The sequence below is a fragment of the Sceloporus undulatus genome, chromosome 6 (assembly GCF_019175285.1).
Source record: "Sceloporus undulatus isolate JIND9_A2432 ecotype Alabama chromosome 6, SceUnd_v1.1, whole genome shotgun sequence".
In the NCBI taxonomy this organism is placed as follows: domain Eukaryota; kingdom Metazoa; phylum Chordata; class Lepidosauria; order Squamata; family Phrynosomatidae; genus Sceloporus; species Sceloporus undulatus.
The window spans coordinates 11,672,390-11,694,776 of NC_056527.1; the positions used below are offsets into that span (position 1 = coordinate 11,672,390).

At 46.3% G+C, this 22,387-nt stretch overlaps 1 protein-coding gene across 3 annotated transcripts in view; it reads right to left on the bottom strand.

The window, feature by feature from the left end:
- The window catches only part of CNPY1 (canopy FGF signaling regulator 1), a 66,948-nt gene that overhangs the window by 35,802 nt on the left and 8,759 nt on the right, over positions 1 to 22,387 (bottom strand). The window contains exons 1-2 of one of the 3 annotated variants that reach the window (XM_042471430.1): positions 21,000 to 21,194; positions 17,200 to 17,311 (exon numbers count right to left, since the gene is read on the bottom strand). The exons of 1 other annotated variant lie outside the window; for it this stretch is intronic. In XM_042471430.1, coding sequence (XP_042327364.1) covers positions 17,200 to 17,296 — 97 coding nt within the window. In that variant the 5' untranslated portion in view covers positions 17,297 to 17,311; positions 21,000 to 21,194. Of the gene's footprint in view, positions 1 to 17,199; positions 17,312 to 20,995; positions 21,195 to 22,387 lie in introns of those variants that run through there. One more of the 3 variants, XM_042471428.1, reaches the window with a different exon arrangement.

Consider the following 22,387-nt stretch of genomic DNA (forward strand, 5'->3'; position numbering starts at 1 on the left):
GAATATTATATTTTGTGCTTACAGGATTATTTTAAAAATTATTGCAACACAATATATAATTTTTCTTTTCTGCTACACTGAAATCTCCAGATCGAAGCCATCTACAAATGTGTTGCTTGTTAGTGCATTGAAGCTGACTCTGACTTATGGCAACCCTGTCACAGAGTGGTTTTTGTTTGCTTTTTTGTTTTGTTTTTTTTGCAAATTTTATTCAGAAGAGGTTTGCTATTGCCTTCCTGTTAGGCTGGAAGAGACTGTGACTTGCCCAAGGTTACCCAATGGATTTCCATAACCAAGAGGGGATTCAGACCCTGGTCTCCCAGAGTCCTAGCCCAACAGTAAAACTACATAAAGCTGCCTCTATAAATATATATATCTATAAACAGATAAATGAAAGATTACACATACAATGCTTTCTCCTTCTCTCTAAATCTCCTTTTTCTGCACATCTTGGATTTTTCTTCCCAGCTGAATGCATGGTATCAGTGGTTTCTCCTTGAGAAAATTTTGTTTTGTATTAAAGGAACAATATATTCCAGCACAGTGCAATTCTGTCACTTTCCACTTTGACAAATTGCAAGTATTCATTATTTGCTCCATTTTTAATTAATATTTCCAGCCAGGGAAGCAGAAAGAAGAGCTTGAAGGTGCCAAAATAAGTGCTAGACCAGCCTTCTTGTTGTTGTGTACCTTCAAGTCATTTCCAACTGGTGGCAACCTTAAGGCCCTCTATCACTTTCTTTTTTGGCAAAATTTGTTCAGAGCGGGTTTGCCATTGATGGGAGAATATGACTGTCACCTAGTGGGTTTCTGTGGGGATTTGAACCCTGGTTGCCAGAGTCATAGTCCAGTGCTGAAACCACTAAACCACTTTATGCTCTCCCAGCCAGCCTCGAGCACTAAGCAGTTTCCTCTTATTTTTTATTGGATCTAAATATGTAAATACAAGGAGGGGAGAAAAAGGAGGATATGCTCACAGGCTAGGTATATATATTAGGGTGCTATACTGTATATTGGGATGTGGTGGTATCATTAGCTGTTCTGACTCAACCAACAAAATCTCCTGGGCTGACTCTAGTCTTATCTGGAGGTGAATGTTGATTACTAAAGAATCAAACTGCATGGATCTTCCAAACTACCCTCCCCTGCATCTTTAGGGTCGCTTGGGAATTTGAGCTCAGGGATGTGTCCCAGTGGTTCAAGCTTGCAATAGGGCCTGCCTGACTCTGGGGAGAACATCCAGCAGGGGTTCAGCTTGTCCACTATCTCCTACCTCTGGCCAAAGGAGGGAACTACAAGGTGACCAGTTTGGCTCTGCAGACAACGAATCTCTGCAAAGCAATAGAGGAAAATCAGGGCAATGAGTTCAAATCCATGAAAAAAGCAGTCAGATAGCTTGCCATTTCTTTTAAATCAAAATAATTGGTGTCCCTGTTCTTTGGTGTGCAAAAACATTACCTGACAATTCTCATAAACTCCATGCCCACAAAAGCATCCCAGAGCGCTGAAATATTTTCTTTCTTTCTTTCTTTCTTTCTTTCTTTCTTTCTTTTTTGCTTTGAGCATTGGACTAAGACTCTGGAGACCTGAATCCCAATTTAGCCATAGAAATCCACTGGGTGACCTCGGGCAAGTCACACTCAGCCTCAGAAGAAGACAAATGCAACCCCCCCCCCCCCCCCCCACCTTGCCAAGAAAACCCCATGAAAGGTTCACTTGTGGTTGCCATGTTTCTAAAAGTCCCAATTTCTCTCTCTTCTTCTTCATGGTCTCTGCGAATCATACAAATGGGTTTCACTGCGCCTGCGCAGTGCTGCTCGGAACCTACTGGAATCACTGGGCAGAGTTAACTCTGCAACATATTGAAACTTTTTGGCGGTAACTCCGTCCACCCGTTATAAGGCCCCTGCCTTCCCGCTCTTTTCCCCAGTTCCTTTTTTCCGCCGCGCTAGCTGCTTCAGGGAACTTTCGCTTGCTTGCTTGCTTGGAATCACTTTTGCTTTTTGACCTCGGACTGTACTTTGATCATTCTTTGTCTCCCGCCCCTGGTAACTTCGGACTTTCGGACTGTTGACCTCGTTTTCGGATTCTCCTCTGGCTTTGTCGATACTGGAAATGCCTGCACCTTTCAAGAAGTGCGACATTTGCGGGGGCAAGGTGCCCGTTCAAGACCCGCACTCCTCCTGCCTGCTGTGCCTGGGCAAGAACCATGACACCAAGGCCTGCCTGCTCTGCAGATCCCTCTCGTCCCAGGCCCGGAAAAACCGTGAGTCCCGGCTCACTTCAGCGATCGCCCTGGGGAAGGTGCAAGAGGGAGGTTCGCGGACATCTTCTGTCCCGCCTTCGGCGCCCCCCGCCTCATCCTCTCGGGCCAGTGTGTCCAGCGTCGGATCTGGGAGAGCCGCCGTTCCCAGTGTGGTGTCTGTCCCGGCCGGGACTCCTTCCACCACCTCCGATGTGGCCCGTGGCTCCAAACCGCCCAGTGCCACCGACAGACCCTCCAAGCGCCCCCACAAGTCCTCGGGGACTGAGGGTACCGAGCCGACCTCCAAACCGGCGGGAAAATCGGAGGGCTCGCGTCCGAAGAAGGTCACCGAGCCGGAGGTCCACCTCGCCTCGCCTTCATCCTCTAAGGCATCCAAGGCATCTCGCCACGCTCCGAAGTCCAAGGAGCTGGCTGTACCTTTGGAAGGGGCAAAGTCTCCGAGACCCTCCTCGTTGGCAGCGGCTGCTGTCCTCCTCGACCTTCCGGACAATCCGTTCTTCCCAACGGAGGAGCTTCCCAGGCCTGGGAAGAAGAGGCACCACGACAAACCCGGTCGTGATCCTGCCCCGAAGAAGCCTAAACCCTCCAAGGATCGGCCCGCCACCGATCCACCGAAGGCGAAGGACAAGAAGCGCTCTCCGTCCAAGCAGGCCCGCGGTTCCGCTTCAGTAGCTCCCCGCGACCCGGAGCCGACGCTGGTAGACCGGGGGACCCCGGTACCGGACACTCCACTGCCTCTGCCCACCATGGACTTTGTCCACGGCATGGATGACACCGCTCTCCCTCGCTCCCCAGAGCACCGGTCGCCCTCCCACCTGGCAACTGACGACGAGGAGGACCAGCCCCGCGGGCATGACATTCCCGACCTCTTCTTCGACACTACGTGTCTGTTTCGGAGGACAGGGCTTTGAGGGAGTTCACCAGGCTGAACCCCCATCCCGTAGACCGGGCCACCCCATCCAGATCGGTCCCGACCGTGTCGGTCTACGAGAGATCGCCGTCTCCACCCCGCAGACGCTCCCAGTCTTCAGCTGACCTCGCTCCATCCCACCCGAGGTCCCAGGTTAGAGTGACGGACCCCCTCTCCTCCGACCTGGACTCCGAAGACGAGCCGCTGCTTCCTTCTGAGGCACCCTCGGACGAGGATGTCCTCTCAGATCCGGCCTCCCCCCAGAGGATGCACAACCCAGAGCCATCTTCCCCATCGGACGACATCTGATCTTTCACCGAGCACGTCGTCAAGATGGCAAGGGCCCTCGACATCGAGCTCGCTTCCGCGGAAGACGACGCCGAGGACCCGGTTGAGCGTCGGGTGCACGGACGAGTGCCTACTCCGCCTTGCCTGCCTCTCCTTCCCTCGCTCCAGACCATCGTGAAGAGGTCCTGGGACTCTCCGGCCACCCTGTCGGCGCCCTCCCGCAAGGTGGAGTCGCTCTATAGGGTCGCCCCGGCGAGTTGCCCTTGGTTGGCCGACCACCCCAGGCCGAACTCTGCCATCGTGGATGGAGCCCAACACAGCTTCGTCCCGAAGCAGGCCACCTCCCCTGTCGACCGGGAGGCGAAGAAGGTGGACGGTCTGGCCAAGAAGGCGTACTCGGCATCGGCTCTTGGGGTCAAGGCTGCCAACTACACCGCCTGCATGGGGGCCTACATCCAGACCCTCATGGAACGGATCTCCCCCCTCGTCCCGGACGTCCCAGATGACATCCAGAGGCAGCTGGTGGAGATCAGGGACGAGGCCCATTCCATTGGAAGTTGGCTCATCACCACTTCCAGGAATATGGCGGACTGTTCGGGGAGGGCCATGGCACTTCGACACCACGCCTGGTTGAGGGCCTCCGACCTCAACCCCACGGTCAGGGCGGCCATCGAGGACATGCCGCTCGACGGGACCGGGCTCTTCCACGTCGAGACCGACGACCGCCTGAACCGCAAGTTCAGGATGAAGGCGGCGGCGAAGAAGCATGGCATGTCTTCGGCACCGGCCTCTCCGTTCCGGAAGCGTCAGCGCCCGTGGCAGCCCCAAGGTCAGTCACAGGGGACCTTCTCCTGGGATCGCCAGGCCCAGCAACAGGGCTCCCAAAGACACCGCTTCCCCTCGCAGTCTTCCTCCTCCTCTGGCCGTCGCAACTTCCCGCCTCAGTACCGCAAGTCCCGCCGGCAGGACACCGACCAGGGGAAGAAGAGAGCCTGAAGGGACGCAGCGCGCTTCGTCTCTCCTTCACCCCTCTTCTTCCTGGACATTTTGAGGCCCTATGTTAACACCTGGGCCTCTATAACATCGGACTCGTGGGTTCTCAACATCGTCCGTAGGGGTTATGCCCTCGAGTTCTAAGAGCTCCCTCCAACTAGAGCCTTCATGTCCACTCCCCCCTCGGACACCCTTCTCGACGAAGTGCGCGCCTTGCTTGGTAAAGGGGCAATCTCCCCTTTGCCACCCGATCAATGTCCTCGGGCCTTTTTCTCCAGGTACTTCACGGTACTGAAAGCGGATGGGGGCATCAGGCCCATCCTGGACTTGAGACAATTGAACTTGTTCCTTGACTACCATCGCTTTCGAATGGTAACCTTGGCTTCCATTCTGCCTCTATTCCACCAGGGCCTGTGGTTTGCGACCGTCGACCTGAAGGACGCCTACTTCCACATCAGGATCCGAGAGTCCCACCGGAGATTCCTCGCCTTCGCTGTCGGCTCCATCGCGTACCACTACAACGTGCTTCCTTTCGGCTTGGCCACGGCTCCACGAGTCTTCACAAAGTGCATGGCACCGGTGGTGGCATACCTTCACCAGAAGGGCTTCATGGTCTTTCCCTACCTGGACGACTGGCTGTTTGCAGCCGAATCCCAAGGCGAGCTGCAGGAGGCAGTCTCATTCGCCTTGCACCTCTTGGACTCCCTCGGGCTGGTCGTCAACAGGGAAAAGTCCCACTTAACGCCGACCAGACAGGTCAAGTTCATCGGGGCCATCCTCGACTCCGAAAACTGCTTAGCCTTCCTCCCTCCGGACCGGTTTCAGGCCCTGACGACGTCCCCCAGGCCGTGCATCTCCCACAGAAGGGTGAGAGCCAGAGACGTCCAAGTCGCCCTGGGCCACATGGCATCAACGACTTTCGTCACCCCCTGGGCAAGACTTCGTCTTCGACCTCTCCAATCCTGGTTCCTCTCCGTCTTCTCTCCGTTGGAGGACCCTCCTTCAAAGTGGCTCACGGTACCGAGACCGGTGGCCGCTTCCCTCAGATGGTGGCTAGACAGCTCCAACGTCTGCACCGGGATGCCCTTTCATCAGCCCCAGGCACAACTGACTCTGACAACGGATGCATTCCTGGAGGGATGGGGCGCCCACCTGCTCGACCTCGTCGTCAAGGACAGGTGGTCCGCACAAGACAAGCTCCTCCACATCAACGCCTTGGAGATGCTCGCAGTGGAGAAGGCTTTGAGGGCGTTCAAGTTTGCTGTCACAGGAAGAGTGGTCCTCCTGAGGACGGACAACACCACCGTGATGTATTACATCAACAAACAAGGTGGTACCAGATCCAGGACCCTGCTCGACCTCACGCTCCGCATCTGGGACTGGTGCATCCAGAGGCGCGTCCTCCTCCAGGCGATTCACCTTCCCGGGGAGGACAACGAGCTGGCAGATCGCCTCAGCAGATCCCCTTCGGTGTGCCACGAGTGGAGGCTCCATCCCGAGACGGTCAGCGACCTCTTCGATCGGTGGGGAACCCCCCGGATCGACCTCTTTGCGACCAGGTGGAACAGCCACTGTCCCCAGTTCTGCTCCAGGAAGCGATTGGACGGATCCCTCGGAGACGCATTCGCCTTCCTCTGGACGGGGGAGCTCCTCTACGCTTTCCCTCCGTTCCCTCTCATCATCAGAGTGGTGTCCAAGATGACAACGGACCGCTCGCATGCGATCCTGATCACCCTGTGGTGGCCGAGACAGCTGTGGTTCGCATCCCTTCTCCACCTCTCCAGGAGATGCTTCCTCCGTCTTGATCCTCGCCCGGACCTGCTGTCGATCCAGGATGGACGAATTCTCCACCCCGACATCGAGAGCCTGCCGCTGGTAGCCTGGAGGATTCGGCCCTGACCGCCTTGCCAGAGGCAGTGAGGACGGTGATCCTGGCTGCGAGGAAGCCTTCCACCCAGCGCTCTTATGCCCTGAAATGGAGGAGATTTTGCCTCTTCCTTGACCAAAAGGGCTTGTCTCCTGCACAGGTGTCCACTCCAGTGGTGCTGGAGTTTTTGATGGCACTTTTGGATGGAGGGCTGTCCCTCACGTCCATCAAATGCTACCTGTCTGCCATCTGTGCCAAATACCAGTTCGGGGGGAGGGTTTCTTTCTTCAAAGACCCCTTGGTGAAGGGGTTCCTGAAGGGTTGCGCCAACCTTTATTCTCCTGTGTCGGTACCAACGCCGGCTTGGAGCTTGGAGTCGGTACTGTCCGCACTCCAGTCCAAGCCCTTTGAACCGATGGCCACAGCGGACTTGAGACTATTGACTTGGAAAACCGCTTTTCTTGTGGCCATCACCTCTGCCCGCCGTGCGGGCGAACTCTGTGCTTTACGGAGGGACCAGCCATTCCTGAGGTTCCACAAGGACAAAGTGGTCCTCCGTACGGACATCACCTTCTTGCCGAAGGTCGTGTCTGCTTTCCACATGTGCCAAGACATTGTGTTGCCCACTCTCGCATCCAACCCGACGTCGGATGCGGAGCGACGCCTACACTCTCTTGATGTCAGGAGAGCACTGGCGTTTTATTTGGACAGAACTGCTGCCTCCAGTCGGTCCGAGAGACTTTTCCAATGCTACTCAGAACCGAAGAAAGGGTTGCCTGTGTCTGCGCAGAGGTTGTCTAAATGGGTGGCTGGTACCATCCACCTCTGCTATGAACTGTTAGGCAAGCCTCTCCCTGGCAGGGTTCGGTAAGCAACCTGTCCTTCTGCCCCCTTTGTCTTCAGCTTACTTCTATTACTGTAGACTGTGTTCAAAGTGCAAGAGTAGTTGCACTCAGTTATCTCAGCTAGGGAAAGGATAGAAAAGGACAAAATCTTGCCCTTCCCTAAAAGCAAATGGCTGTAGCCTCTCCTAGCTTGCCTAATTTATACCTTTTGCCATCATGACTACTCTGCTGTTGCTCAGCTACTTGTGTTCCAGCTTTCAAGTGTGAAATGTTGGTGAGTACGCCATACAGGCTGATACTATCTGTCAGATAGTTTGGATCCAAACCAAATAAGATCTTTGTAGGTCACAGCAACCCATTTGAGCTGTGCCTGGAAACAGATTGGCAGCCAATGGAGCTGTTGTACTAATGGTAAAAAAGGACAATAAATAAATAAACAATGGAAATGAAAAAACTCAGGAATACCTAGAAATTCACTTCCGATTTTGAAACGTGGGCACTGTTTAAATAGTAAACAATGCAGGTGACAAGCAACCTTTTTATAAGGTGAGTCACTTGGAGGCTTTCAATAAAAGCAGTTGCTCTCCCTTCTTGGAGGTCTTCAAATGGAGGCTGGATGGCCATCTGTCGGGGATGCTTTGATTTGGATTTCCTGCATGGCAGGGGGTTGGACTGGATGGCCTTTGTGATCTCTTCCAACTCTACTATTCTATGATTCTACTGTGTTTTGGTCAGAAAAAGCATGATCTGTACAGTTGGGATCCACAGACCACAAAACCAACCCTGGGCTGTATGTGGCCTCCACAACCATACTTTTCCCCATCCCTGTCCTAAATGGATAGGGTACCACTCTGCCATCTTTGCTGTAGGCACTTCCAGGCAATGCAAATGCATTAAACTGAACAATTCCACCTGGATGTGATAAAGGAAGAGGGTATGGGAGTGATGGTCTTTCCTGGAAAGGAAGGAAGGATTTCGTTTCCTGTCTAGTTAGAGATTTGGCATCTTTCAAAGGGGAATACCATCTGTTCTAATACAAACACACACTCTCCCATCCTCACAGAAGAAACTGATTTCCCAGTAAAGTGTCAAAAGATAACAAAGTCTGTTCCAACAGAGCTCATCTGTTTATTGCCTGCGGGGGAGCCCTTGGCTGATAAGGCATTGACTGTTCCAGCCTGGACTGTTTAGTCGGCTAATCAAATTTTGCAATGAGTCAGAGCTGCCATTGGTATCCATTTTTCGTTAAATCACAGAGGCTTCATAGCACTCTGATGTAATGGTCTGAAATAAATGCAGGCACCAACAACATTTGCAAACTGACTGGCCAGGTCGCTAAATTTGCCTTTCACCTGCTCAGGTTATGTTAACACTCGATTCTCCCTGTAGTTTTGTAGTTGGCTGCACTGTAGCATCAACATAACTTGGACAGGCACTGAAGTAAGGTAGCAGGAGTCTGGAGCTTAGAAATAGTTACAAGTAATGCAGTTATATGTATCTAGTTACTTTGAGGGATAATAGTGGAACAAAACCACACTGCAAGAGCAATGCAACTGTTAAGCAAAGATACTTTATTGCTGGAATGACTGATCATTTCCAGATACCTGCAAAAATGACTTTTGAAGGGCATTTTCAGAATTTTGCAGGAACATTTCAAGTTTTATGACATTCTCATCAATCTTAAGGTTAGGAGTTCTCAGAAGGCATAAGGGAATAACGGAAATGTAACTCATAAGGCAAGATATAATGGATGATTATATTTATTTTCATCATTGCATTGAGTAACAGTGAAAATCTTTTTAAAAAAAATTAACAAGTAACTGAATTGGTTTTTTAAAAAGTAACTTTCAAAGAGCCCAAACAGTCAGGCCAAAATAAAGCTGCTTTGGGTCACTTTGGAGGTATGCTGTTTAAATGATGCAAGTGTCCTAAGACCTAAGACCTAAGGACTGGAGTGCAGCTTTGGCGCAGCTTCTGGCCTCTTAAGATGCATGTGTCATTTAAACCACACACCTCCAAAGTGACCCGAAGCAGCTTTATTTTGACCTGTCTGTTTGTGTCCCAAGCTCTGCTCTGAGCTGTACCAGTTTAAACAGTCAGAAAGAAAGTCAGAAAGAAAGGGAAACTTGTACATTTGTTTTCTACCACAGGAAAAAGCAGCTATGTCTTGGGATTTTGGGGATTTTTGTTTTGTCTAATGCATCCCCTTAGACATGCCTATAAAAATTAAGAATGTAAAAGAAGGCCCTTCTGAATTATGGGCAGCAATGTGGGCAAACCCAAAAGCATCACTGGCTACTAAATACTGGATGTCAGGCTGTATCTGCATAGCTAGCAACAACACAGGGGACTGGTTGTGTGTCCTGCACACTCCTGCTGAGCCAAACACAGGATCAGGACCATTGCATCTGACTCCTTTTTTCCTTCTGCCTTTCAAATTAATTAAGCCAGGAGCAGGAGGCCCAGAAGGGCTGATGAAGCTGTGAAATTTTCTGTCGAAACCATCTTTCAACTCCTGCCAAGGGCTTCTGTGGAAGTTGGAAATGATTTAGAAAGGTTGAGAGGAGGCCAAAGAGCGAGTAATTGAATAATCCAGCCCAGATAGGAAACAGCAGTGAGCAGCGGCGGCAAAGGCTTGTGCATCCTGAAATGTTAGCCCTGGTTTCAAAGCCTGGAGAGAAAGACTAAAATTGCAGGCTGATTCCTCATGACACATTCCTCATGTGTCTCTCAATTGTCATCCTGAATGAGGGGACAAATAACCTAGATGCCCAGGTTACTGCTAGGACCAAACATAATGACCCTGTAACCTGCTGTCACATATTTCTTCACTGGTTGACAACTCCTTTGATTAAATAAAAAGAAGAAGCATTTGTCTTAGTACATCGAGGTAAAAAGAGAGCTTTGGAAGTATCAAGTAGCAAGTAACATACCTGTTTTCAGTTACTATTTGGAGGCCAGTGGGGGTATTTTTTGGAAAGCAGTGAGGGTACAACAAAAGTGACATTTCAAAAGTAATCCAGCTAGTGGAAGCAAAGTTACTAGGAGTTTTGTAAAAAGTTACTTTTTGGAGTAAAAAGGGTGTGAGAAAGTTACATTTCATAAGTAATGAAACATGAGGAAAACACAACACTGTGTGGTTTGGAAGCAGTTACTATAGGGTTACAAAAATAATGAGGGGTTGCAGCATCTCATAGTTTAAAGATCCTACTGCCAATAACTACATACCCTCCAACTGTCATGATTCAACAAGGATAGTCCCAATTAATCCTACAGTTTCAGCTGTTTTTTAAATGTCCCAGTTTCTCTCCCACTTTCCCCCTTTGTCCTCAGATAATTTCCCTTGGCTCAAACTGATTTCAAAGTGCAAAAGCAGTTTGTACTCAATGAACTCAGTGGGGAGAGAAGAAAGGGCAAAATCTTACCCGTCCCAGTTGCCTCAAGCAAAAGCAAACTGCTGCTGCCTCTTCTAGTTCATCTGTGAGATGTCAAACTATGTAACTATGCTTTAGGAGTCAGTGGATAGGGGGAGTATAGAATAGTTGGGACAATGCTAAAGTGATGGTTCATGGGGAAAGCAACACAGCCATCCAAAAGGCTGGATGGGATTCCTAGGAGGAATGGGTTCAGCTCCAGGGCCTGGAGATTTCCATTCCTGCACCTGTAGCTTCCATAGTCAAGGACTAATACCTTATGACTGAGATGCTACATCACTTCCACATAGCATGTTGTCATGTCCTGCTTTCAGAACATGGAAATGGATTCTGTCTTACAGACTGAAGCAGTGGACCTGCTAGGGCCTGCTGCTGAACCAGAGCAGGAGGAGGTTCCAGAGCCACTAGTTTCAGATACAGACAAGAGTGCAGTACCAGCTCTGGCAGAGAGTCCTGCCCATTCCGATACAGAAGACAGCTTACCCATACCTACCTTTGCTGAGTGGAGACAACAAAGCAAGGGCCTGAGGAGGTCTCAGAAGATTTTTGGGAAACAGCTATTAATAAAGGTGGGCTGCTGATCTATACATTTGCAGCCCTGTCCTTCATGAATTGTTGAAGATAATCTAACATACCTGGCTCCTCACTGTATTCCTGAACTCTGTGCTTGACCTAGACTGTGTTGTTGACTCTGGAGGATATTGCTGAACAATCTTGTCAAACCTGAAGCTTGTGATGTTACTTTCTTTGGGACTTAAAGCTTTTGCTTGCTAATCAAAGTAAGTGGTAGACTTTAAGCTGCTCTGTTACTTTGCTTGCTCATTCGCTGGAGCCACATCACTGCTATCAGTTGTGTAGCAACAAGCCTTTGGCTAGTGTTTGGACACATACAGCAGGGTTGTGCTACTCAACCCCTATATGGAATACCAGCCAAGTGCAGCATATAGTCAATATTCATGACTAATAACTGACTGCACAATTGCATTGTGCAATGCATAGAGGCAAAGGACACAGCCAGTGTGCATTCTCATGCTACTCTGTGTCCTTTAATGCACTAATACATGTGCGATGCACCCACATGTACTGTTCGGCTTATGCCACTGTCAGCTGGATATGACCCTTGTACATTGCCCAAAAAACAACCCTGTATGTGTAGTGTAATTTAAACCATTGTGTGTCACTCTGTGTGTATGTGTTACAGAATTCTCTGCAACCTGTAGATCTTTCCCATTGATACACATTCACTCTGTGTCAGATGAATCAGCTGAAGGTCAGAATGCTCTTTGAACTTTGCTTCATACTCCATTCCTGTATCTCACATTTTCCACAGCTTGCTCTGAGCACCTTTGCCATTCTTCAGTGCGGAATGGGCCTCTTGTTAAAACATTTTTAGTCTAATGAAAACATTAGATCAATTTCTACCAGCAGAACTTGTCATTAAATCAATTGGATCCCCACATTCATTATGCTGGTATCTGACATACAAAGAAGGGCTGTTAACAATAAGATTACACAGAATGAGAGCCTTCTATTTAAGACATGACCAAAAAGGGGGGGAAATCCACAGAAAAATCTTCCTGGCATAAAGTATGTAAAGCTTTTAATAATGACAACTGGTTCCAAGTCATCTGAAATGCTGGTAGATTAAAATGACTTGTGTGTAATATAAGATTAATCACATGGTGCTGCAGAGAAGAGCATCCGGCTAAATCGAGAGATCATCACAGTGCTACAAAACACAGCCTAACATTTCAACAGTGGGGAAGACCTTTTCTCATATTGCACTGATCAAGAAATATAAATATATACAAAATAAATACTTTAAAATCATTCCCATTTCCAATGAAATTGCTTGTTAGTTTATTGTGATGTTTTTAAAAAAATGAAAGATCATAATTATGTTTCAAATGAAAGAAAAGAGGAAAGATGTATCAAAGGAGAACACACATATAAACAAAGCTTAAATACTGTAAAGGCACCAGATCTTGTATCATCTTGGAAGCTGGGTAAGATCAGTCTGGTTAGTATTTGGATGGGAGACTGCCAATGAAAACCAGGTGCTAATAGTTAGATTTCAGAGGAAGGAACTGAGTATTCCTTGCCTTAGAAAACCCTATTAAATTTATGGGGTCACCATAAGTCTATGGAGGAAACATTGCATCAGGGTGCCAAAGAAGGCACATACGTGCACAGACTCAAACACACAGCTCATTTTAAAGTGAAGTGAATGGGAATAATGCAAATACAAGGTTTTCTTTGATGCTTTATTTCTAAATGCTTAACGGAACTTTCCAGTGACTGCAAAGATAGATATTTGTGGACTGAAGAAAATTGCATTGTGGGTGGCAGAATTCTTATTAAGGAGGCAATGCCATCATTTAGTACCCCCCCCCCCCATGGATACATCCCAGCACACACTCAGTGCATTTACAAATGTGTATTTAAACTATGTTCATTGCACATATAAGAGATGTCTGCCTTTAAGTTCATGTACATCTGGTAGAAATCTGGAAGCTAGATGAACCCTAATGCTACAGTGGGTAAAATCCAACATTGTGCAAGTAGAGGGCAAGTGCTCATGATGAATCTTTCCTTGCAGGGGAGCAGCTCCACAATTCTTCTAATAACAAAAGCATGGGGTAATTTCACTTCTTTTACGGTGTGACTGTATTTTGAAAGTTATTCTTACAGTTATGGGTGTGAGACCCCCTTAAAGTATGGAGCAGGAATATAACATAGTTCCATTGCCGGCTTGTCCTTTGCCTTGTGTTCTGTTGTGGGTATTGCGGTGACTATGGCTGAATCTACATTGCAGAAAAAATGCAGCCTGACATTGCTTTAATGGCCATGGCTCAATGCTATGGAATCCTAGGATTTATAGTTTGTTGTGACTCCAGAGCTCTCTGAGAGCAGACAAAACTACAAAACCAGAATTCCTTAGCACCAAACTATGGTGGTTAAAGTGGTGTCAAACTGACTTATTTCTGCAGTGCAGATGCAACCAAAGAGGTTGTCGAGAGGAGAATGTTTTTCTGCCACAGGATATTCAGTGTTTGGGATTTTTTAAAAGTAAAGAAAAGCAAATATTTAGTTACCTTTGAGAAATGAAAACATTGTGAAAACTGTAACTATATTTGGGCTGTATCAAATACTGGACTTCTGCTTGCATGAGATCTAAGTGTGTTTCATATTGGGCAGTTATAGCACTTTGATTCCACTTTAATTGCCATGTCTACATGCTGTAGAATCCTAGGATTTATAGTTTGGTGAGGCACTATTGCTCTCTGGCATTCTAAATATCCTTACAGTTAATGGGTGGTTTTAAAACAGGTGTTTTTGGTGCTCCAAAGGACTGTAAGCAATGGGGGTGTGTGAAATCCCAATAGTACTGCAAGCATTGCATTGATTGAGGCCATGGTAACTAATTACTTCTTAGAGCCATGGAACAATACCTGCAACCAAATACCTTCATAGTAACTTTCCAAGAGCTGTGCTGAAAATGGAGGGAATTATAATTTGGAAGATACAAGATGGGAAGCTTTAGCATCTTCCTCCTCTTCCAGTTCATTAGCAGCAAAAAAAAGTGAGTGGAAAATGGAAATGGTTAAATTCCAATGGAATTCAGTTTGGGGGCATACTGTTGACATGAACTAATTGAACAGTAAACAGTGTGGATTTATCCCAGAGATGCACTTCAAAGGCCCTTTCACACTGTGCTGTTATAGCACTATGATTCCACTTTAAATGCCATTGTTACATCCAGTGGAAATCTTGGACTTTTTTCTTTGATGAGGCATTAAATGCATTAAAAGCCAGTGTGGTATAGTGATTGCTTGTTGCACTACAACTATGGACGCCCTGGTTCAATTCCCAGCTCAGCCATGAAACCCACTGAGAGACCTAGGGCAAGTCACATTCTCTCAGCCTCAGGGGAAGGTGATGGCAAACCTCCTCTGACCAAATCTTGCCAAGAAAACCCTATGATAGGTTCACCTTAGGGTCATCATAAGTCAGAAACAACTTGAAGGCACACAACAACAACAAAATCTAAACACCACTGCCTAAACTGCAAGTCCAAGGATTCCATGGAATAGGACCAGGGCAGTTTACATGAAATCATAGTGCTATAAATTTGTGTACTGTATAGTCTGAAAGAGCCCCAGGTCAGAGTCAGGAAATCACACAAAGAGATACACAAATATTGCATATACTTGACTGTAAGTCAACCTAATGTATAAGTCGAGGGCAGGTTTTCGGACCAAAATTATGGCTTCTAATATGACACATGCAGAAGTTGATGTTAAAATATAGGCACATGCCACAAAGGATCTATGAAGCAAAGGGAAATAATACCAAAGAACGTACAAAATTCCAGCAGGCATAAGTGTTTGTGCGCACCCTAAAGGCTGGATGGAAGAGAGAGTGGAGGGCTGTGCGTGTGTGTGTTTGTCAGTGCTTGCAGGAAATATTATGCTCTTGCTTTTCACCAGGCAATGGTTCCTTTTTAAATAAGAATTAAAGTACAGTACTTACATTTACCTGTGGATAAGTGGCTCAGATTTTTTGAGTCAATCTTTTGACTAACATTTCTAGACATGTACATGAGTATATACAGTAGCTTTCTTACATTGATCTAATTTTGCTTGGGATGGCATGCTATCATATCAGGTCCACTTAAAAAAGAAAGGAAGAAAGAGGGGGAATTGAGAGAGAAATCCATAGGCATCTGTAAGCCACATATTTTGCCTCTCAGTTTCCTTCTGCTGCTTTTCAGGAAAAAAACACGGCGGTCTGTCTCTCAAAACTGCCGCGCTTGCATCACCCAAGCAAGACTTTTGTCAAGGGAACCTGAGGAATGACGAATGGCTGAGGCTGCAGCCACCGGCATTCACGAGGGAGGATTTATTTCAATATGTTGTTGAAACTATTTTGTGTCAGGTTATCTGTCTCAGGGGGGATGTACATTTCTTATATCTCATTGTGCCATCTGGTAAAAGACGCAACCACTTGTCTCTCTGCTGGGAGACTACAGATGGAGAGTTATTCCCCCCTTCCCCTTATGCCTACAACTGTCAATAGATGACAAAGGCTTGTTGTTTTTTGCAGCCAGGTGGAATTGCTGGGGAAGGAGAGAGGGTGGCATGGGTGCTCCTAAATAGAATGACTCCCTGGCACACAGGTATTAGGTTATTTGGAAGGAACAAGGCCAGTCAACACCAGTCTGGGGTGATTTTAATACCAACAATTTGGCATATTCTCAAAGGCTGTTGTTAAATTATCCATTTTGATACATATACTGTACATTTTCCAAAACAGGAAGCTTCAGATCCTCACCAACAGAGTAATCCTATGAATGCTGCTCAAAAGTACCATAAACACTGTTAATTGCAGGGTAAGTCACATTGTATTGAACAGAGCTTACTCCCAGGAAATGCAAGCAGTAATACCCTTTCCAAGGGTACATTGCGTTGATTTCAGTGGAGTTAACATATATGTAATAAAGTTATATATATGTGGAGCTAACATCTGAATATACTGTTGCATGTTTTTAATTGTATTGTTCTTTTAAACTGTAAGCTGCCCTGAGTCCCAGTTTTGGGGGAAAAGCAAGATACTAATACTACTACTACTAATAAATATATACACACAATAATGTAATAAAGTTATTTGTGTTTTTCGCCCTCCCAAACTACCCTCAAATGGGTCTAAATTGCAAGCCTCACAACCTCCCGCTCTGAGGCCCAGTTTTGGGAAAAGCAGGATACAAATAAGTATAATAGTAATAGTAATAATAATAATAATAATAATAATAGATATATGCGCACAGTAATGCAATAAAGTTACAGGTGTTTTTTCGCCTCTACAACTAGCCCCAAATAGGTCTAATGTGCAAGCCCTGTAACCTCCCACAGAGCCTCAACTCGAACTCCACCTGCCTTCGGGATAGACCAAAATCTTCAGCAAGCTAAATTGCATTGTACATCAAGAGAGGAATTGGCTGAAAATGAAATATTGCATCATGCCATTTCCAGTCACTGTGTAGTGTGTCAGTCTGGCGTCACCTGGTGTGGGGGAGAATGCAGAGGGGATGGCAGTCAAAAGGGCAAACTCACCCTACTCTTTTGCCATGGCTGAGGAAGGAGCCACCTTCCTCTGCCATCTTCCTTTGCCATTCTGAGGAGGGAGCCACCACCATGGCAAAGCTGGGAGGGGCACGCTTGCTCCTTCTCACCCTGAAAGGCCTGGCCAGGTGTTTCCTCTCTTCTAAGATGTCACCGAGTGCAAGTTGCACCCCCTGCACCCTCTAATAACACCACTGCTTCCAGTCACATCAACCACACCAGTGTGATCCTCATGGAGAGCGTGCAAAAGAAAAATTGCCCCCTCACCCTTCACAGTGGCCTGTCTATGCTTTAACTACTGCATCACATTGCCTTTCTTTTAAATTCCTTCTTCTGCTGGAACAGATTGGTCTCTGTGTTTTTCTCATATGTTTTTCTATATTTCTGGCATCTGCATTTTTCTAATTCTATGAAACCATTAGAATCCTAGTGTCCCAAAGAAACCCAACAGGGGAACCCAGCGAAACCACTCACCTCCGCAGAATACTTCTGGGTCTCTCTGTCCTTTTACAGTGTTGCCAAACAGAGTGAGCAGCAGTGAGAGTGACAACACCAAGTGGAGTACAGCCATGCCCCATCCACCAGTCTGAAGAAATACACAGAGTTTTTGTAAACACGTGTACTTTTTCCACAAGATTTTTACAGACTTTATCTTGATGCTTAAACAGGATGAAATTGCAAACCTGGGATACAACATCTGAGATAAACACCCTTGAATCTGGATTTCTCCCCTTCCCAATTAATCTTTATTCCTCCATCTGTGTTTCTCTGATGTCATGTAGTTGTTTTTTTGTTCCCATGGCTCCCATGTCAGTGGAATGGTGAATTTAGCCAGGGTTCAAAATCTTTAAGTAACTATGCATGATGCTGAACCTTTTTTGGGGATAGGGTTCAGCACATCATCACTGATAATGTTTTTGAGGTTTAGGCTAAAACCCTGAAAAGTATTTGCTATACAACTGACACGAGAGCAGAGTGGGGGAAGTACATCATCTACATGCACTGTTATAGAAGTTAGACACCACTTTTAATGCTGTGGCTCTGTTGTACAGAATCCACCAAATTCTAGTACTTGAAGTCACTTGTGATTCTACAATGTTCTGTGCCTTCAAGTGATTTCCAACTTATGGTGACCCTGTCATGGGATTTTCTTGGCAAGATTTGTTTGGAGGGTTGCCTTTGCCTCTCTTTGAGGCTGAGAGAATGTGACTTGCCCAAGGTCACCCAATGACTTCACCATCTTCTGTGAAACCAGAGCAACTTCCCACAGCCTCCAGATGTATCAGGCTACAGATCCTATCATCCTCAGCCAGGGGTGATGAGAGTTTTATTCCAACACATCTTGCTGGTGCCAGATTGGAAGAGGATACCATAAAGTCAGCAAACTGGAGCTCCTAGGATAGATTGGGATCAGCCCGTCCCCCATCCTTAACATCATTGCTGAATCAATTCATCTGCCTTTCATGAAGCGCCTGGAGTAACACACACCTGTGAAGCCAATGAAGCATGAACCCACTTATGGAAAGAAGTGGTTCTTTTGCATGCTGGTCACAGCCAGGTTTCAAAATAACACAGATTGCTTTTTCAGCACCCAATGAACAGCTTTCCCCAAATGAGTGAGCAATAATCTAATGTAAATTCATCTCCACCCCAAACTTTGCTTTGGCTGAATGTACATGAAAGCTTCCCTTAATGCAGCCCCACTTTTATTCCTACCTGAAGGAAAGACTATGACAGTACAAAAATCCCATGTAAACAACACACACACACACTTCACTCAGGGTCAGCTGTCTCATTATTTTCTCCAGCTCAACACAGTTACTCAGGCACTATGAATCACACCTTATAACATAACCTGGCTCTTACACTACTGAGCAAAAGTGTTTCTCTCCCAGGTCTGCAAATCAACAGTCTTAAATGATGCTGCTCCAAATTACCTTTATTCCAGTTGATAGCAGGGGTGGCACAAAATGTGGCCCTGGGCTGCAACTCCCATCAGCCCTAGACAGTATAAACAATAATGGAGAATGCTGGGAGTTAGAGTCCATCAGTGTCTGGAGGGCTGCATTTTGTCTGCTTAAGGAAAACCTTCGCTTGTGTAATAAGCTTTAGGCTTAAAAGCAAACTTCATCACTTTGATTGCAAAGTCCCAAAGGACAGCTCCTTGCTCTTCTCTGTTTATGAAAAGGTCTCAGCTGCCCTCAGTGCAGAGATGGCAGGCTCTATTTTTTAGTTTTGAGATCCCACTGTGGTTTAGTGATTTTAGTGCTGGACTAGGAGGCCTCAAAGGGAGAGAAGAACCACTGGACCTCATCCCCTTTCCCTCCACCATTCCCTTCTCCTTTTGTTTCATGTCTTTTAGATTGTAAGCCTGAGGGCAGGGAACTGTCTGATTAAAAATAATAATTGTAAGCCACCCTGAGAGCCATTAGGGCTGAAGGGCGGGATATAAATACCTAAATAAATAAATAGGACTCTGGGAAACCAGGGTTCGGATCTCCACTCAGCCATGGAAACTAACTGGGTGACCTTCCCCTCTTCAGCCCCTTGAATAAATCTCACCAAGAAAACCCCATGACAGATTTGCCTTATGCTTGCTGTAAGTTGGACATGACTTGAAGGCACACAAGAACAACAGCAACATGCTAGTTTAACACATATAGAAAAGCTTTCCCCTTTTTCTGGGCAGAAGAAAGGAAAATTCTCCTTGGGCCTTCAGTTCATCCCATGCCCCCCGTGTTCATTAAAGCTTCTATTTTTGCTTAGAGAAGGAAGCATTTATTTGGGTTGTAGCCACCCAGCATTCCCCAAACTTTAGTATATTCCAGATGTGTTGGACTACAATCCTATCTTGCACACACACAAACACACAATGAACTACAACTCTCACAATAATAATACATTTTGAAGTGGCCAGTTTCCCCACAGACTAATAAATGTCAAGGCATTTCTTGGTCAGTTAACAATTGAAAGAGCCAGTGTGGCATAGAGGTTTGAGCACTGGACTATGATTCTGGAGACCCAGGTTCAATTCCTACCTTAGCCATGAAACCCACTGGGTGACCTCAGGCAAGCCATACACTCTCAGCCTCAGGGAAAGGCAATGGCAAACCTCTTCTGAACAAAGCTTGCCAAGGAAACACCATGATAGGGTCACCTTAGGGTCACCATAAAGTGGAAACCACTTGAAGGCACACAACAACAGTTGACCTGTAGGACTTGATTGTGATGAGACTGCTTTTATTTGGTGAATTTTGGCTTTTCATCTCTTTTTTGGTTGGCAATGAACCCTTAAATCAGAGATGGGCAACATGCGACTCTCTAGATGTTGTTGGACTACATGTTCTCATTGTTCCTAGCCAACATAGCCAGTGATGAAGGCAGATGGGAGCTGCAGTCCAACACCCTCTTAAGGGATACACATTTTCCATCCCTGCCTTAATAGGATCCATCCATTCTGACTTATATACCTTAAAGTTAATTAACGAAGATATTTTTGCTAAAGAATTCCATGTGTGTATGCATTGATACTGGATCATCAATGGTATACATTACTGGCATACATTACTGATCCAATTTCTCAAGGACTTTCCCCCTATAAATTCACAAAAATGTGATGTTATGAGACTCTCTTGCCATCATTCCTGCACCATCTCATCACCACCCATTCATTTGGAAGTGAGGGACATATGCCACCCACTCATTCATTTGGGTGCGGTGGGGGGGCGTATTTCTTATAAAAACTCCCAACTTTTGGTTTGCCATGTGAAATGCAACACTGCAGTATATCTGGGAAAAGCAGCAGCACTGAATCTCATTCTAACTTACAATGTAGCTGCTCCTACAATTGTAAGTGTTAGAACTTTTTGACCTCCAGTTTCACATATTTACATTTACCAGTCTTGGCATTTTTCTTTCCATTGAGCTCAAGGACAGTTCTGATGATCAAACATTCTCCAAACTGAATTTGACTGCCCTCAGGACACTTGGCTCCAAGTTGACAGGAAAGAAATTTCACCCTCATCATCCTCACCACCACTACTGCAATAAAAGGGGGGAGGCAGAGAAGGAGGGGGAGGGAGGGAGCTAATTCTACTCTTGAGTATCTACCAGAGCTACACAGCCACAACAAAGCCAAAAGAAAAGAGGCTACCACTTTTGCTGGACTCCAGCAGTCTTCCAAAAACATCCTGAAGATTTGCCCCCAAAGGTCAGGTTTTTGATCCACAAATGCTATTCAATGTATGTCAGCTGAATTTTGAAGGCTTACCTACTTTGCAAGATTTCAGCCTCTGCTCAGCTCAAACTGTACTATACACAGCTGTAAAATTCAGACTGGGCAGCTTTGGCACGCCCTCACAGCCCTTGCTGTTCATCCACAAGGCTTGCTCTTTCCCCCACCCCACTTCAGCACAGGGCTCTTCTCATTGCTATAGATCTCAGCAAAGGAGCTGAATCTGCTGTGGATGATGCAGCTGTCACTGGCTTGTGAGCTTGTGGGCTCTCCCCGCACTTCTGTTATCATACCGTGAAGCCGCCTGGATGGATGGATGGGTGAGAGGGGGGAGGGGGAGCCAATGAAAGCATACCATGTGGGGAAAACATAGAACCATACAGCCAATGGTAGGCTGCCCAGGGCTGAGCCTGCTTCCTTGCCCGGAGCAGGTAGTACAAGGAAGAAAAATGGAATTCCAGTTACCATGGAGAAGGCAATCACCTGCGTGACATGTGGCCCTGTTTAAGGTTTCTGCACTGTGCTTCAAGGCACTCATTACAATGCATCCAATGCATATTTTTCTGCCTATCAGCAAGAGCCAGAGAGAGCCAGGTACTAAACTCCAGCCAAGGTTTTTCTTTTGAGAGTTCAATCTCTCGTCTTGATTTCTGTAACACACTCTACATGGGGCTACCTTTGTACCAAGTTCAGCAGCTTCAATTGATCCAAAACTCTGCAGCCAGATTGGTCACAGGAACATCAAGATCTGACCCTATTACTCCAATATTAAGATCTCTTCATTGGCTGCCAATCAGCTTCCAGGCACAATACAAAGTGTTAGTTATTACCTTTAAAGCCCTACATGGCTTGGGCTCAAGTTACTTAAGGGAACGCCTCTCCCTTCACAATCCGCCCCACACTCTTAAAACATCAGGGAAGAAACTATTGGAACATACGGAAACTAGACTAACTACAACTTCCCATAAAGCATTTACAGCCGCGGCCCCTAAATTATGGAACAACTTACAGGAAGAGATTTGTCTCATTACCACCTTAAAAGCCTTTAAAAAGGCACTTAAGATGGATCTCTTCCGGCGGGATCTATCCACCTGACCTTTTATAGCTGATTTTATGGAACATTCCCACTCTGAATTAGTAGCATGGAAAATTGACAACGATCTGGCTTTTTAATGATTGGTAGTAATATTGCCATTGTATTACTGACTGTATTTTTAGATAATATTGTATTTTGTATTGTATTGTGGTTTTTATTCTTTGTTGTATCGATCCGCAGAGAAGCAGGAAATACAAATAAAAAAAATTATTATTATTATTATTATTATTATTATTATTATTATTATTATTATTATTATTATTATTATAGCTGATGCTTGAAGTCCCGGATCCCAAATCTGGAACCTTGACTGTCTTTTCTATCACCACAGG